An 18,629-nucleotide genomic window follows, 5' to 3' on the forward strand; every position below is an offset into this window, starting at 1 on the left:
AAGGAGGGTTGGACTCTATGGCCCTTAGTTGTCCCTTCCGTCTGTACTGTATTACTCTATGTATTCCTGCATGTATTGCTGATCTTGCCATGCAGGAACTCTGTGCAAAAGGTCATTTTTGGATTGGAGTCCATTTTAACTGAACTTTTCAGGCCTGGATTTCGTTTTAATCGACATTTTAATGAGATTATGTCTCTGAACCACCCACAAACGATAGACGTCTAAGAATTCGAACCCACTGCCAAGAGACGAGTCCAGAAATGCACAGGCGCCCATAGAGAGCAATGACCTCATAGTCTACTTATGCTTTTGAGGGGGGGAAGGAAAAACCGCAGGAAGGCCTTTGGTGAAAATGGAAATAAATCTGCCATGCAGGAATACATAGAACACCAGAGTCAAAAGGGACTACTAAGGGCCATAGAGTCCGACCCTCCCTCTGCCATGCAGGAATACATAGGATCCCAGGGTCGGAAGGGGCTGCCAGGACCCATAGAATCTGACCCTCCTTCTGCCATGCAGGAATACATATGATCCCAGGGTCGGAAGGGGCTACCAAGGGCCATAGAGTCCGACCCTCCTTCTGCCATGTAGGAATACATAGGATCCCAGAGTCAGAAGGGGCTGCCAGGGCCCATACAATCCGACCCTCCTTCTGCCATGCAGGAATACATAGGATCCCAGGGTCGGAAGGGGCTACCAAGGGCCATAGAGTCCGACCCTCCTTCGGCCATGCAGGAATACATAGGATCCCAGGGCCGGAAGGGGCTACCAAGTGCCATAGAGCCCGACCCTCCTTCGGCCATGCAGGAATACAGATGATCCCAGGGCTGGAAGGGCCTACCAAGGGCCATAGAGTCCAACCCTCCTTCTGCCATGCAGGAATACATAGGATCCTAGAGTTAAAAGGGACTACTAAGGGCCATATAGTCCAACCCTCCTTCTGCCATGCAGGAATACATAGGATCCTAGGGTCAGAAGGAACTACTAAGGGCCATATAGCCCAACCCTCCTTCTCCCATGCAGGAATACATAGGATCCTAGAGTCAGAAGGGACTATTAAGGGCCATATAGTCCAATCCTCCTTGTGCCATGCAGGAATACATAGGATCCTAGAGTCGGAAGGGGCTACTAAAGGCCATATAGTCCAACCCTCCTTCTGCCATTTAGGAATACATAGGATCCTAGAGTCGGAAGGGACTACTAAGGGCCATATAGTCCAACCCTCTTTTTGCCATGCAGGAATACATAGGACACTACAGTCGGAAGCGGCTAATAAGGGCCAACCCTCCTTCTGCCATGCAGGAATACATAGAACGCTAGTCGGGATACTAAGGGCCATATAGTCCAAACCTCCTTCTGCCATTTAGGAATACATAGGATCCTAGAGTCGGAAGGGACTACTAAGGACCAGATAGTCCGACCCTCCTTCTGCCATGAGGAATACATAGGATCCCAGAGTCAGAAGGGGCTACTAAGGGCCATATAGTTCAACCCTCCTGCCATGCAGGAATACATAGGATCCCAGAGTCGGAAGGGACTACTAAGGGCCATAGAGCATGCAGAATTACTTAGGATCGTAGAGTCAGAAGGGACTACTAAGGGCCATATAGTCCAACCCTTCTTCTGCCATGCAGGAATACATAGGATCCTAGAGTCTGAAGGGACTACTAAGGGCCATATAGTTCGACCCTCCTTCTGCCATGCAGGAATACATAGGATCCTAGGGTCGGAAGGGACTACTAATGGCCATATAGTCCAACCCTCCTTCTGCCATGCAGGAATACATAGGACACTACAGTCGGAAGCGACTAATAAGGGCCAACCCTCCTTCTGCCATGCAGGAATACATAAAAAGCTAGAGTTGGAAGGGGCTACTAAGTGTCATATAGTCCAACCCTCCTTCTGCCATTTAGGAATACATAGGATCCTAGAGTCGGAAGGCACTACTAAAGGCCATATAGTCCAACCCTCCCTCTGCCATGCAGGAATACATAGGATCCCAGAGTTGGAAGGAGCTACTAAGGGCCATATAGTTCAACCCCCCTTCTGCCATGCAGGAATACAGAGGATCCTAGAGTCTGAAGGGACTACTAAGGGCCATATAGTTCGACCCTCCTTCTGCCATGCAGGAATACATAGGATACTACAGTCGGAAGCGACTAATGAGGGCCAACCCTCCTTCTGCCATGCAGGAATACATAGACTGCTAGAGTCGGAAGGGACTACTAAGGGCCATATAGTCCAACCCTCCTTCTCCCATTTAGGAATACATAGGATCCTAGAGTCGGAAGGGGCTACTAAGGGCCATATAGTCCAACCCTCCCTCTGCCATGCAGGAATACATAGGATCCCAGAGTCGGAAGGAGCTACTAAGGGCCATATAGTTCAACCCTCCTTCTGCCATGCAGGAATACATAGGATCCTAGAGTCGGAAGGGACTACTAAGAGCCATATAGTCCATCCCTCCTTCTGCCATGCAGGAATACATAGGATCCTAGAGTCTGAAGGGACTACTAAGGGCCATATAGTTCGACCCTCCTTCTGCCATGCAGGAATACATAGGACACGACAGTCGGAAGCGACTAATAAGGGCCAACCCTCCTTCTGCCATGCAGGAATACATAGACTGCTAGAGTCGGAAGGGACTACTAAGGGCCATATAGTCCAACCCTCCTTCTCCCATTTAGGAATACATAGGATCCTAGAGTCGGAAGGGGCTACTAAGGGCCATATAGTCCAACCCTCCTTCTGCCATGCAGGAATACATAGGATCGTAGAGTCGGAAGGGACTACTAAGGGCCATATAGTCCAACCCTCTTTTTGCCATGCAGGAATACATAGGACACTACAGTCGGAAGCGGCTAATAAGGGCCAACCCTCCTTCTGCCATGCAGGAATACATAGAACGCTAGTCGGGATACTAAGGGCCATATAGTCCAAACCTCCTTCTGCCATTTAGGAATACATAGGATCCTAGAGTCGGAAGGGACTACTAAGGACCAGATAGTCCGACCCTCCTTCTGCCATGAGGAATACATAGGATCCCAGAGTCAGAAGGGGCTACTAAGGGCCATATAGTTCAACCCTCCTGCCATGCAGGAATACATAGGATCCCAGAGTCGGAAGGGACTACTAAGGGCCATAGAGCATGCAGAATTACTTAGGATCGTAGAGTCAGAAGGGACTACTAAGGGCCATATAGTCCAACCCTTCTTCTGCCATGCAGGAATACATAGGATCCTAGAGTCTGAAGGGACTACTAAGGGCCATATAGTTCGACCCTCCTTCTGCCATGCAGGAATACATAGGATCCTAGGGTCGGAAGGGACTACTAATGGCCATATAGTCCAACCCTCCTTCTGCCATGCAGGAATACATAAAAAGCTAGAGTTGGAAGGGGCTACTAAGTGTCATATAGTCCAACCCTCCTTCTGCCATTTAGGAATACATAGGATCCTAGAGTCGGAAGGCACTACTAAAGGCCATATAGTCCAACCCTCCCTCTGCCATGCAGGAATACATAGGATCCCAGAGTTGGAAGGAGCTACTAAGGGCCATATAGTCCATCCCTCCTTCTGCCATGCAGGAATACATAGGATCCTAGAGTCTGAAGGGACTACTAAGGGCCATATAGTTCGACCCTCCTTCTGCCATGCAGGAATACATAGGACACGACAGTCGGAAGCGACTAATAAGGGCCAACCCTCCTTCTGCCATGCAGGAATACATAGACTGCTAGAGTCGGAAGGGACTACTAAGGGCCATATAGTCCAACCCTCCTTCTCCCATTTAGGAATACATAGGATCCTAGAGTCGGAAGGGGCTACTAAGGGCCATATAGTCCAACCCTCCTTCTGCCATGCAGGAATACATAGGATCGTAGAGTCGGAAGGGACTACTAAGGGCCATATAGTCCAACCCTCTTTTTGCCATGCAGGAATACATAGGACACTACAGTCGGAAGCGGCTAATAAGGGCCAACCCTCCTTCTGCCATGCAGGAATACATAGAACGCTAGTCGGGATACTAAGGGCCATATAGTCCAAACCTCCTTCTGCCATTTAGGAATACATAGGATCCTAGAGTCGGAAGGGACTACTAAGGACCAGATAGTCCGACCCTCCTTCTGCCATGAGGAATACATAGGATCCCAGAGTCAGAAGGGGCTACTAAGGGCCATATAGTTCAACCCTCCTGCCATGCAGGAATACATAGGATCCCAGAGTCGGAAGGGACTACTAAGGGCCATAGAGCATGCAGAATTACTTAGGATCGTAGAGTCAGAAGGGACTACTAAGGGCCATATAGTCCAACCCTTCTTCTGCCATGCAGGAATACATAGGATCCTAGAGTCTGAAGGGACTACTAAGGGCCATATAGTTCGACCCTCCTTCTGCCATGCAGGAATACATAGGATCCTAGGGTCGGAAGGGACTACTAATGGCCATATAGTCCAACCCTCCTTCTGCCATGCAGGAATACATAGGACACTACAGTCGGAAGCGACATTAATAAGGGCCAACCCTCCTTCTGCCATGCAGGAATACATAAAAAGCTAGAGTTGGAAGGGGCTACTAAGTGTCATATAGTCCAACCCTCCTTCTGCCATTTAGGAATACATAGGATCCTAGAGTCGGAAGGCACTACTAAAGGCCATATAGTCCAACCCTCCCTCTGCCATGCAGGAATACATAGGATCCCAGAGGTGGAAGGAGCTACTAAGGGCCATATAGTTCAACCCTCCTTCTGCCATGCAGGAATACAGAGGATCCTAGAGTCTGAAGGGACTACTAAGGGCCATATAGTTCGACCCTCCTTCTGCCATGCAGGAATACATAGGATACTACAGTCGGAAGCGACTAATAAGGGCCAACCCTCCTTCTGCCATGCAGGAATACATAGACTGCTAGAGTCGGAAGGGACTACTAAGGGCCATATAGTCCAACCCTCCTTCTCCCATTTAGGAATACATAGGATCCTAGAGTCGGAAGGGGCTACTAAGGGCCATATAGTCCAACCCTTCTTCTGCCATGCAGGAATACATAGGATCCCAGAGTCGGAAGGGACTACTAAGGGCCATAGAGCATGCAGGATTACATAGGATCCTAGAGTCGGAAGGAACTACTAAGGGCCATATAGTCCATCTCTCCTTCTGCCATGCAGGGATACAGAGAATCCTAGTGTCTGAAGGGACTACTAAGGGCCATATAGTCCAACCCTCCTTCTGCCATTTAGGAATACATAGGATCCTATAGTCGGAAGTGACTACTGTGGACCATATAGTCCAACCCTCCTTCTGCCATGCAGGAATACATAGGATCCTAGAGTCGGAAGGCGCTACTAAAGGCCATATAGTCCAACCCTCCCTCTGCCATGCAGGAATACATAGGATCCCAGAGTCGGAAGAAGCTACTAAGGGCCATATAGTTCAACCCTTCTTCTGACATGCAGGAATACATAGGATCCTAGAGTGTGAAGGGACTACTAAGGGCCATATAGTTCGACCCTCCTTCTGCCATGCAGGAATACATAGGATCCTAGGGTCGGAAGGGACTACTAATGGCCATATAGTCCAACCCTCCTTCTGCCATGCAGGAATACATAGGACACTACAGTCGGAAGCGACTAATAAGGGCCAACCCTCCTTCTGCCATGGAGGAATGCATAAAAAGCTAGAGTCAGAAGGGGCTACTAAGGGTCATATAGTCCAACCCTCCTTCTGCCATTTAGGAATACATAGGATCCTAGAGTCGGAAGTGACTACTAAGGACCATATAGTCCAACCCTCCTTCTGTCATGCAGGAATACATAGGATCCTAGAGTCAGAAGGGGCTACTAAGGGCCATATAGTTCAACCCTCCTGCCATGCAGGAATACATAGGATCCCAGAGTCGGAAGGGACTACTAAGGGCCATAGAGCATGCAGGATTACTTAGGATCGTAGAGTCAGAAGGGACTACTAAGGGCCATATAGTCCAACCCTTCTTCTCCCATGCAGGAATACATAGGATCCTAGAGTCTGAAGGGACTACTAAGGGCCATATAGTTCGACCCTCCTTCTGCCATGCAGGAATACATAGGATCCTAGGGTCGGAAGGGACTACTAATGGCCATATAGTCCAACCCTCCTTCTGCCATGCAGGAATACATAGGACACTACAGTCGGAAGCGACTAATAAGGGCCAACCCTCCTTCTGCCATGGAGGAATGCATAAAAAGCTAGAGTCAGAAGGGGCTACTAAGGGTCATATAGTCCAACCCTCCTTCTGCCATTTAGGAATACATAGGATCCTAGAGTCGGAAGTGACTACTAAGGACCATATAGTCCAACCCTCCTTCTGTCATGCAGGAATACATAGGATCCTAGAGTCAGAAGGGGCTACTAAGGGCCATATAGTTCAACCCTCCTGCCATGCAGGAATACATAGGATCCCAGAGTCGGAAGGGACTACTAAGGGCCATAGAGCATGCAGGATTACTTAGGATCGTAGAGTCAGAAGGGACTACTAAGGGCCATATAGTCCAACCCTTCTTCTGCCATGCAGGAATACATAGGATCCTAGAGTGTGAAGGGACTACTAAGGGCCATATAGTTCGACCCTCCTTCTGCCATGCAGGAATACATAGGATCCTAGGTTCGGAAGGGACTACTAATGGCCATATAGTCCAACCCTCCTTCTGCCATGCAGGAATACATAGGACACTACAGTCGGAAGCGACTAATAAGGGCCAACCCTCCTTCTGCCATGGAGGAATGCATAAAAAGCTAGAGTCAGAAGGGGCTACTAAGGGTCATATAGTCCAACCCTCCTTCTGCCATTTAGGAATACATAGGATCCTAGAGTCGGAAGTGACTACTAAGGACCATATAGTCCAACCCTCCTTCTGTCATGCAGGAATACATAGGATCCTAGAGTCTGAATGTGCTACTAAAGGCCATATAGTCCAACCCTCCCTCTGCCATGCAGGAATACATAGGATCCCAGAGTCGGAAGGAGCTACTAAGGGCCATATAGTTCAACCCTCCTTCTGCCATGCAGGAATACAGAGGATCCTAGAGTCTGAAGGGACTACTAAGGGCCATATAGTTCGACCCTCCTTCTGCCAAGCAGGAATACATAGGACACTACAGTCGGAAGTGACTAATAAGGGCCAACCCTCCTTCTGCCATGCAGGAATACATAGACTGCTAGAGTCGGAAGGGACTACTAAGGGCCATATAGTCCAACCCTCCTTCTCCCATTTAGGAATACATAGGATCCTAGAGTCGGAAGGGGCTACTAAGGGCCATATAGTCCAACCCTCCTTCTGCCATGCAGGAATACATAGGATCCTAGAGTCGGAAGGGACTACTAAGGGCCATATAGTCCAACCCTCTTTTTGTCATGCAGGAATACATAGGACAGTACAGTCGGAAGCGGCTAATAAGGGCCAACCCTCCTTCTGCCATGCAGGAATACATAGAACGCTAGTCGGGATACTAAGGGCCATATAGTCCAAACCTCCTTCTGCCATTTAGGAATACATAGGATCCTAGAGTCGGAAGGGACTACTAAGGACCATATAGTCCGACCCTCCTTCTGCCATGCAGGAATACATAGGATCCCAGAGTCAGAAGGGGCTACTAAGGGCCATATAGTTCAAGCCTCCTGCCATGCAGGAATACATAGGATCCCAGAGTCGGAAGGGACTACTAAGGGCCATAGAGCATGCAGGATTACTTAGGATCGTAGAGTCAGAAGGGACTACTAAGGGCCATATAGTCCAACCCTTCTTCTGCCATGCAGGAATACATAGGATTCTAGAGTCTGAAGGGACTACTAAGGGCCATATAGTTCGACCCTCCTTCTGCCATGCAGGAATACATAGGATCCTAGGGTCGGAAGGGACTACTAATGGCCATATAGTCCAACCCTCCTTCTGCCATGCAGGAATACATAGGACACTACAGTCGGAAGCGACTAATAAGGGCCAACCCTCCTTCTGCCATGCAGGAATACATAAAAAGCTAGAGTCGGAAGGGGCTACTAAGGGTCATATAGTCCAAACCTCCTTCTGCCATTTAGGAATACATAGGATCCTAGAGTCGGAAGTGACTACTAAGGACCAGATAGTCCAACCCTCCTGCCATGCAGGAATACATAGGATCCTAGAGTCGGAAGAGCCTACTAAGGGCCATATAGTCCAACCCTCCTTCTGCCATGCAGGAATACATAGGATCCTAGAGTCGGAAGGTGCTACTAAAGGCCATATAGTCCAACCCTCCCTCTGCCATGCAGGAATACATAGGACACTACAGTCGGAAGTGACTAATAAGGGCCAACCCTCCTTCTGCTATGCAGGAATACATAGACTGCTAGAGTCGGAAGGGACTACTAAGGGCCATACAGTCCAACCCTCCTTCTCCCATTTAGGAATACATAGGATCCTAGAGTCGGAAGGCGCTACTAAGGGCCATATAGTCCAACCCTCCTTCTGCCATGCAGGATTACATAGGATCCTAGAGTTGGAAGGGCCTACGAAGGGCCATATAGTCCACCCCTCCTTCTGCCATGCAGGAATACATAGAACGCTAGAGTCGGAAGGCGCTACTAAAAGCCATATAGTCCAACCCTCCCTCTGCCATGCAGGAATACATAGGATCCCAGAGTCGGAAGGGTCTACTAAGGGCCATATAGTTCAACCCTCCTTCTGCCATGCAGGAATACATAGGATCCCAGAGTCGGAAGGGTCTACTAAGGGCCATATAGTTCAACCCTCCTTCTGCCATGCAGGAATACATAGGATCCCAGAGTCGGAAGGAGCTACTAAGGGCCATATAGTTCAACCCTCCTTCTGCCATGCAGGAATACATAGGATCCCAGAGTCGGAAGGGTCTACTAAGGGCCATATAGTTCGACCCTCCTTCTGCCATGCAGGAATACATAGGACACTACAGTCGGAAGCGGCGACTAAGGGCCATATAGTCCAACACTCCTTCTGCCATGCAGGAATACATAGAATAATATAGCTGGAACGGGGTACTAAGGGTCATAGAGTTCCAAGGATTGTGTTGAAATCACAAGGCTGACCTTTCGTTTATCCTTTTGACGGCCGCCGGACAGTGACCGCAAGCGGACTATTGACGGCTTCCTCGAGGTAACCGCCAAGATGGCGTCACTGTCGTGCGCCACCGACCAAGTCCTTAATCCCAAATCCCTTTAATCTTTCGCCGCATTGTGAAGATTCGTCCATTGGAGTCGGAGTCGCCGCCCAAAAGGCTTTCGGAAAGCCAAGGGTCTGCCATGCATCACTGCTCGCTTTCCTCGCGGAGGGTATCTATTGAAATTACGCCAAGCTTGCCGTGACAGACAGAATACGAAAAAAGATTGTCGGGTTCGAAAAGAGCAACCTTTGAGTTTTGGCGCAGTTTTCGCAAAACTCAATTTTTCTTGACAACGTCGACAAAAGCGGTGTAACTCCGAAACCGTACGGCAATAAAAGCAGCGCCGAAACCGCGTCAAAACCCTCAGCGTGGAATCGCGTTGCTCCTGACCGAAAATACGTTAACAATCGCGGCAAATAATCTCGTCAAAGGGATCGCGAGTTCATGGAAAATGCTTTGAATCCCAAGAACCCGATTTTTCGTCTCGCTTCCAGCACACGAAGCATTATCGCGTTTTGGCGCACATAACCGTGCAAAGCAAAGATGCTATTTTTAATTTTCAACGAATCATGGTCATCGTTATCTTCGTGGGATTTGCGGTTTCTCTCTCGCCGTTTTGAAGATATTGAGACGCGCCTGATCTTGTTAACTGATTTAATCTCGCACCAGATAAAAATGGGCGGCCATTTTGTAATCCATTGTTGTTGAGTGATATTGAATCGACTTCGGTTCACGGCGCCATTTTACGATGCGGAAAATAGGCACATTTGCAACAAATATTGGTCCTAAATAAAAAGCCATGTTTGTTTGTTTGTTTTGCCGTGTGCGACGAAACGACGCAATTGTGCAGGTGGCATGCTGCAGTCTGCTCTTCCGCGATGCACGTAATCAAAGCGTCTCCGCCACATTTTTTAAATTAAACTTCGTAATTTTTCCATGGACACCACGACTAATCTTTGAAGAAATTAATCTCTGGCAGTTCGTTAAAGGCACCGCGAGAGTTTTGGTGCAAGGCGTTGGCACGCTTGTAATCCTGGGACGCCATCTTTGACGGCGGAAGTCTTTGGGTGTTCCTTATCCTGAGGCGCTTTGGCAACATTTATAGCAATTATATTGTGATTTCCGTTGACAAAGCCCCTAGTAGTCCCTTTAATCTTTATTATTCTATGTATTACTGCATGTATTCACTGTATTCCTGCATGGCAGAAAGAGGGTTGGACTCTATGGCCTTTAGTAGTCCCTTTTGACTCTAGGATCTTATGTATTCCTGCATGGCAGAAAGAGTGTTGGACTATATGGCCTTTAGTAGTCCCTTCTGACTCTAGGATCCTATGTATTCCTGCATGGCAGAAAGAGTGTTGGACTATATGGCCTTTAGTAGTCCCTTCTGACTCTAGGATCCTATGTATTCCTGCATGGCAGAAAGAGTGTTGGACTATATGGCCTTTAGTAGTCCCTTCTGACTCTAGGATCCTATGTATTCCTGCATGGCAGAAAGAGTGTTGGACTATATGGCCTTTAGTAGTCCCTTCTGACTCTAGGATCCTATGTATTCCTGCATGGCAGAAAGAGTGTTGGACTATATGGCCTTTAGTAGTCCCTTCTGACTCTAGGATCCTATGTATTCCTGCATGGCAGAAAGAGTGTTGGACTATATGGCCTTTAGTAGTCCCTTCTGACTCTAGGATCCTATGTATTCCTGCATGGGAGAAGGAGGGATGGACTATATGGCCCTTAGTAGCTCCTTCCGACTCGAGGATCCTATGTATTCCTGCATGGCAGAAAGAGGGTTGGGCTATAGCACCCTTAGTAGTCCCTTTGATCTTCATTATTCTTTGTATTCCTGCATGGCAGTAATAATTTTACCAGAAATGACAAGTTTCTTTTAAAAAAATATTTATTTAATAAAATATGTATTTTTAATTATTTCCTTTTTTGTAAAAAGCATAATAAAAACACACTGGCAACAACTCATATCATATTAATTCAAGACACGTTCATCAATTTGTCGTACAAAACATCGCAATTAGTGCTGTGGACTGAAATAAATAGATATTTATTATTATTATATTGCTTTTCTGCACACAATAAATACACAAAATTGGAATAATAATTTTTGTTTAAGACACTAAATCTAATCATTAATTAAAAATTAATTAATTAATTATATTTAAAATTATATTAAAATTAAATTATATTAAAAATTAAATTAAATTAAAATTTTAAATAACGAGTGCCTGAGTTTGTTTGCTTTTCCTCATCCCTCCAGGTTCGTTTTCCTTTTGTGCTATTAATTAATTAACTAATTAATTAATTTGTATCCCACATTCTCCCATAAATTAACAGTCGATTTTCAATTTTAAAAATTTTTTTTAATTACACAATTAAAATATCAATCGAACAGAAAATCAGGGAACGAGGGAAATAATTAAATATTAAACCAGCAATTATTATATTGTCAATTAAACTGACTAATTAAGAATTAAAAAAAACAATTGACAATTTTTAAATTAAATTAAAATAGGATTGATTACTTTCAGAGAACAATCTTAAGTTTTAATCGCTCAATATTTATTTAATATCGGAATAAGTATTTATTCAATATTTAAATAAATATTTATTTAAATATCAAGTACTGTAAATTTTTATGCAAAAGATAAATATTCACTTGATATTAAAATAAATATTTGTTTAATACATCAATAAATATTTGATATTGAAATAAATATTTATTCAATACTTAAATAAATATACTGAATAAATAAATTTATTGAATACTTAAATTAATATTCAAATAAATATTTATTTACTATTCAGATATTTATTTGATTGTCAATATTTATTTAACATTGAAACAAATATTTGTTTGTTTAGATAAATATTTAAGTCAATATTTATCTAAACTTTAACCAAATATTTATTTAATATTCAAATAGATATTTATTTAATCTTTAAAAAAATAATTGATTAATAGTTAAATAAATATTTATTTAATATTTAAACCAATATTTATTTAATGATTAAACAAATATTTATCTAACGTTTAAATGAATATCTATTTAGTATTTAAACCAATATTTATTTAACGTTAAATAAATATTTAATAATATTATTAATATTTAATATTGATAAATATTTAATCAATATTAATAAATCAATATTAATATTGATTAAATTTTTAATAGATATTTATTTAAAATTTAAACAAAAATTTGTCTAACGTTCAAATATTAAAATCAATATTTATTCAATATATAGATAAATATTTAATATTTTAAATTTTAAATATTTAATATTTAAATACATATTGATATTTAAACAAATAATCTAATATTTAAATGAGGTAGATCAATTAGTCCCATTCATTTCCTCGTTCGTTACCCTAATAGACCAAAAATAAATAGGTATTATTACTATGGTTATAAATACAAATGTGGGTACGGCTTAAATGCCCCCCAAAGGCAGCAGAACCCCATATAAAATCCAATGCTAAGCTGGGTTGGCCTTGGACAGGATTCGGATGGGAGACCGCAGAGGCCATATTTCAAGGGAAGGGACCCTATGAAAAACCCTATATAAAATCACTAAGTTGGCAGGAAACTCGATGCGTAGGATCCTATGCAGGGCCAGCCCTGGATAGCGTTCGGAGGGGAGACTGACGGTCAAGGCTTCGGACTCGGAGTGGACATCTGGACATTGGTCCGGAGTCGTGGCCGTCGGTCAGTCCTTAAGCGCTCGACTCCAGCGACGGTGAACCTTTTCGAGCGACAAAACCAAAAGGCGAAAGGGGTGTGGCGTCCACCATTTTGGTGCAGAAGAGGAGGAACAGGCGTAGTCTCATGTTTCGCCGCCGCCATGTCTCTAACCCTGACCCCACTGCGTTTTCACGTAATCCCTGCGTGAGAAAGACCGCATTTTGGAATAAGAGTCCCAGAATAAGGCGCAAAACGGTGTTGGCGTTGGCGTCGGTGCGCTTTCCGTACGCTCACGTCCGCTTCTTGCGGCAGTGCCCCAAGGCAGCAGCGGCATGCGCAATGACTTTGGCGTAGCTCCTCAGCACCTGGCACCCACGCTTCTTCTTCTGGAAGATGTCGGTGCCGGAGTTGTCGCCGTACACGACGTCGACACGGCGCACTTTGTACTCGGAGCAAAGGAGGCAGGTGAGGTTGGCGAGGAGTCCACGCGCGACTTTGGTGGCATTGCGGAGGTGCTTCATGAGTGCCGCTTTCTCGTCCTTGTCGTCGCCGAGGTTCTCCTGGTCCTTGGTGATGTTCCCCAGCGACGCGTTGAAGAAGGCGAAGATCTTGTACAGCGACAGCAGCATCTCCTTCTTCTCGCTGGTTTCATCGACGAACGGCGGGAAGCTGCGGTCAGCGGCGCAGAACACGTCCGGGTTCTCTGTAAACGGCGGCCCTTGACGCTCCAGCTGGAAAGAACGAGAAACGGCGTGAAAGAAAAATGTCGCATTCTCTGTATTCCTGCATGGCAGAAGGAGGGTTGGACTGTATGGCCCTTAGTAGTCCCTTTGGACTCTAGCATCCTATGTATTTCTGCATGGCAAAAGGAAGTTTGGACAATATGGCCCTTAGTAGTCCCTTCTGACTCTAGCGTTCTATGTATTCCCGCATGGCAGAAGGCGGGTTGGACTATATGGCCCTTAGTAGTCCCTTCCGACTCTAGGATCCTATGTATTCCTGCATGGCAGAAGGAGGGTTGGACTATATGGCCCTTAGTAGTCCCTTCCGTCTCTAGGATTCTATGTATTCCTGCATGGCAGAAGGAGGGTTGGACTATATGGCCCTTAGTAGTCCCTTCCGTCTCTAGGATCCGATGTATTCCTGCAAGGCAGAAGGAGGGTTGGACTATATGGCCCTTAGTACAGTGGAACCTCGGGATACGAAATACCCGGGTTACGAATTTTTCGGGACCCGAAAAAATCCAATTGGAAATAATTGTTCCGGGTTACGAACGTTTTTTCGGGTCCCGAAAAAACTTTTGGTGCTTTTTGCCGCGATTTTACACCAAATCGCGGCTTTTCCCCATTAGCGGCTATGGGGATTCGGCTTGCGAAAGCCGTTCGGGTTACGAAAGCGGCCGCGGAACGGATTACTTTCGTAACCCGAGGCTCCACTGTAGTCCCTTCTGACTCTAGCGTTCTATGTATTCCTGCATGGCAGAAGTGGTCCAATCCCTTTCCCGTTCTGCGCCAGACCCCCAACGTACGTAGGTTTTGAAGAGCCTCTGTGCCGACATGTTCAGCTGCGCCACTTGGCACTGGATCTGGTCGAAGACGTTTTGGCGGCATGGGTGCACGCCATCGCACATGGAAGCATCGTCGCCGTCGTTGCGCAGGAAAAGCGCTCTGGCGCCAACCGGACCTCCATGCGCGGCGAGGAAGAGGAATGTAATTCCTGCACGGAGGATGAAAAAGAATAACAAGTTAGGTCCGTGATATCAATAACCAATCAAACGGTTTGATTGATTACAAGCGTGACCTGGCGCAAAATGGCGACAACTGCGCCCTAAAATACGCCGCCGAATGTTATGGAGAGCATCCCAGCCAAGGTAGTCTTTGTCATTAATAATCGAATCGAAGTGTAAGAGTGAACCATGCCTTCGTGCACTGGCCTGTCCTCCATTTTGTTCCCGGCGCTTCGACGCAGTGCCGTTGGCTGTGTTTTTGTGCTCCGTGTCCGTTTCCTTGCCACTTTTCCCTCACGGAGGCCACCCACGTCTCTTTGCTGATTCATTGATGGCGACGTCATGAGAAATCCCCCGTCCATTACTCCACCGCGCCAAGTTGGCGCCGTTCCCGGACTGCGCAAAGCGCGACGCGTCAAGCGGCAGAGGAAGTGGATGACAGCAGAGAGAAAGCATGACAGCTCTTTGAGCTGACAGGGAAAGGATGATGAGTAGTAGTAACCCATCTGCATGTAATAGTAACCCCTACGTGTCCAAATGCATGCTTTCAAAGGCACCACTGTCTCTTAGTAGGGCCTCAGGCCCCTTAGTAGGGACTCAAAACCCCTTAGTAGTAATAATAAATAATAATAAAAACTTTATTTATATACCACCCTTCGAAACATCAGGGCGGTTAACAACAATAACAACATACATCCAATATAGATTAAAAACAATGCAATTAAAACAATAAAAGAACTTGTGCCAAATCACAAACTACTAATGGGGGGGGGGGAGGAAGAGGGCTCTCAGGGCAAAGAATCAGGGGTAAGCCTGCTTGAAGAAGAACGTTTTCAGCCCCTTCTTAAATTGGACCAGGGAGGTTGCTGAACGGAGCTCAATGGGCAGCGAGTTCCAGAGGTTAGGGGCCAAGGTGGAAAAGGCCCTTCTGGTGGTATTAACTAATCTAGCCTCTGGAACTCTTAACAAGTGCTGCCCGGTGGATCTGAGTGTGCGGGGCGGATTGTACGGAGAGAGGCGGTCCTTTAAGTACTCTGGGCCCAAGCCATTTAGGGCTTTATAGGTTATAACCAACACCTTGTATTGCGCCCGGAAGGGAATAGGCAGCCAATGTAAGTCTTTTAAGACCAGTGTTATATGACTGGTCCTAGGTATGTTAGTGACCAGTCTTGCTGCCATATTTTGCACTAATTGCAGCTTCCGGGTATGGTACAAGGGTTGCCCCATGTAGAGCACATTGCAGAAATCCAACCGAGAGGTTACCAGAGCGTGTACCACTGTTTCTAGGTCCCCCCGGCTCAGGTAGGGACGCAGCTGGCGTATCAGCCGAAGCTGATAGCAGGTGCTCCTGACCGTCGCATCCACCTGAGATGTAAGGTGGAGCGACGAGTCAAGGAGCACCCCCAGACTGCGTACAGAGTCCTTCACGGGAAGCATGATCCCATTCAGGACAGGTGGAACCACCGCCATCCCTGAGCCAGGAGAACCTATCACGAGTACTTCCGTTTTCTCTGGATTCAAGCTGAGTCTGTTTTCCCTCATCCAGCCCATTACCGACTCCAGACAGGCCACGAGAGGAGAGATGCCATCCCCGGTCACTGCATCAGTCGGAGACAGAGAAAACTATTTGGGTGTCATCAGCGTACTGATAACCCCGCGCCCCATGTCTCCGGATGATCTCTCCCAGCGGTTTCATGTAAATGTTAAAAAGCACGGGAGACAGAATGGCTCCTTGAGGGACCCCAGATGTTAGGGGTCTCTTGTCGGAGCACATGTCTCCCAGCTGCACCATCTGGAACCTCCCAGAAAGGTAGGACCGGAACCACTGGAGCGCAGTGCCCCCAACTCCCACCTCTGCCAGGCGCTCCAGAAGGATACCATGGTCTATGGTATCAAAAGCTGCTGAGATGTCTAAGAGCACCAACAGGGACACGCTTTCCCTGTCGATGCCCAGACGGAGGTCATCGACCAAGGCGATCATGGCAGTCTCAACCTCGTAGCCCGCCCGAAAGCCGCTTTGAAATGGGTCTAGATAATCCGTTTCATCCAGGATCGATTGTAGCTGGATCGCAACCGCCCTCTCAATCACCTTACCCAAAAATGGCAACAGCGATACAAGCCGATAATTATTATGCATCAGGGGGTCAAGGGAGGGCTTTTTAAATAAAGGTCTTACAGTGGCCAATTTTAGAATCGATGGAAATTGCCCCTCCCTGAGAGATGTATTGATGATCCGGTGTAACATTGAAGTTACCACTGGTCCCCCCTGAGCCGCCAGCCATGAGGGACAGGGATCGAGAGAGCAGGTCGTCTTCCTAACACTCCCAAGGATCCTGTCCACATCCTCGGTACTTACAGACTCAAAGTGACTCAGAACCCCTTAGTAGAGACTCACAACCCCTTAGTAGGGACTCAGAACCCCTTAGTAGGGATTCACAACCCCTTAGTAGGGATTCACAATCCCTTAGTATGTCCTCATAACCCTTTAGTAGGGACTCAGACCCCTTAGTAGGGACTCAGAAATATTTAGTAGGGACTCAGAACCCCTTAGTAGGGACTCCAACCCCTTAGTAGTAACTCCAAGCCCTTAGTAGGGACTCACAACTCCTTAGTAGGGACTCAGAACCCATTAGTAGGGAGTATGACCCCTTAGTAGGGACTCACAACCCCTTAGTAGGACCTCAGAACCCATTAGTAGGGACTCACAGCCCATTAGTTTGGACTCCGACCCCTTAGTAGGGACTCCAAGCCCTTAGTGGGGACTCTCAACCCCTTAGTAGGGAGTGCGACCCCTTAGTAGGTCCTCCAACCCCTTAGTAGGGCCCACAGTATGCTTTACTACGGGTTGTAATTTGGGACGCTTAAAGGAGCTTTCTGAGGTGCTGAATGTAGGGAAATAACTTGGCGCTTTAGTTAGTGAGTTAGTAGGACCTCTGAGTAAGAGACTTTGGAGATGGAGAGAAGGACCCTTGACTTAGTATTTATTAAAACAATCCTATTTTAATATTAATTATTATTATTATTATTATTAATTAATTAATTTGATAATTAAAAATTCATATAATATAAATTAATTTGATAATATAAAATTCATATAAAAATTAATTTGATGATATAAAATTCATATAATATAAATTAATTAATTTGATATAAAATTTATAAATCCTGTTTTAAAAATAAATTAAAATAATCAATATAAATTTATTATTATAATAAAATTACAATAAAATATTATTATTATTATTATTATTATTATAAAATAATTAAAACACTTTCCTCATTTTTTTGTGTAGATTTGGAGCGAAAAGAGTGACTCAAAATGGCGGCATCATGTGCCGCCGTGCGCCGATGAAATAAATATAAATATAAATAAATAATAAATAATATAAATGAATAATAAAAATTAAAATAAATAATAAAATAATATAAATAAAAATAAATACATAAAATATAAATAAAATAAATAAAAAGTAATAAATATAAATAAATAATAAATATAAATAAACAATAAATATAAACAAATAATGTAATAATATAAATAAATAATAATATAATAAGATAAGTCAATAATAAATATAAATAATATAATATAATAATATTAATAAATAATAAATAATAAAATATAATAATATAAATAAATAATAAATAATTATATAAAATAAAACTAAAAGCACTTTAAAATAATTCCAAAACGGAGGGTGAAAAATTTCCGTATCCGTTACCTGTCAATATGGCGGCGCTCATGGCGTCCGGCGGCATCCCGCGTCGGAGTCCAATATTCACCTTCGGATATAATCGAAATCAAATTAAAAGTGAGCCTCATTGCGAAGAAGTCAGAGTTTAAATAGTCTGAAAGGAAGAAGAGGAGGAAGGAGAAAGAAAAGGGGAGGGAGAGATAAATATCAATGAAATGAAAGGAAAGAAAGAAAGAAAGAAAAGGGGGAGTGTGGGAAAGGAAAGGAAGGAGGAGGGGGAAAAGAAAAAGAACGAAGAAAGAAAGAAAGAAGAGGTTTGAGGTCATCGCGTTTTGTGGTTTCGGCGGGGAAAGAAAAAAAGGAAAGAT

The 18,629-nt window shown here is 45.1% G+C and overlaps 1 protein-coding gene across 1 annotated transcript; it reads right to left on the reverse strand.

Moving 5' to 3' along the window:
* Positions 1 to 12,497: 12,497 nt before the first annotated feature.
* LIF (LIF interleukin 6 family cytokine) lies at positions 12,498 to 18,604 on the reverse strand. The gene is made up of 3 exons (XM_089535970.1): positions 18,289 to 18,604; positions 14,369 to 14,556; positions 12,498 to 13,571 (listed from the first exon to the last, which is right to left on the reverse strand). The coding sequence occupies exons 1-3, from the start codon at positions 18,323 to 18,325 to the stop codon at positions 13,131 to 13,133; spliced, it is 666 nt and encodes a 221-aa protein (XP_089392096.1). The 5' UTR covers positions 18,326 to 18,604; the 3' UTR covers positions 12,498 to 13,130.
* Between the last annotated feature and the right edge of the window lie 25 nt (positions 18,605 to 18,629).

This window comes from Sceloporus occidentalis, unplaced genomic scaffold (assembly GCF_023333645.1).
Source record: "Sceloporus occidentalis isolate IW3139 unplaced genomic scaffold, rSceOcc1.0.p SCAF_8, whole genome shotgun sequence".
NCBI lineage: Eukaryota > Metazoa > Chordata > Lepidosauria > Squamata > Phrynosomatidae > Sceloporus > Sceloporus occidentalis.

Excerpts from the sequence above, each read along its gene's own strand:
- LIF (XM_089535970.1), bottom strand. The coding sequence starts at position 18,325 with ATGCCGCCGGACGCCATGAGCGCCGCCATATTGACAG. Across the intron at positions 14,557-18,288 it reads GAGCGCCGCCATATTGACAG|GAATTACATTCCTCTTCCTC; the intron begins GTAACGGATACG and ends TCCTCCGTGCAG. Across the intron at positions 13,572-14,368 it reads AGAGGCTCTTCAAAACCTAC|CTGGAGCGTCAAGGGCCGCC; the intron begins GTACGTTGGGGG and ends CGTTCTTTCCAG.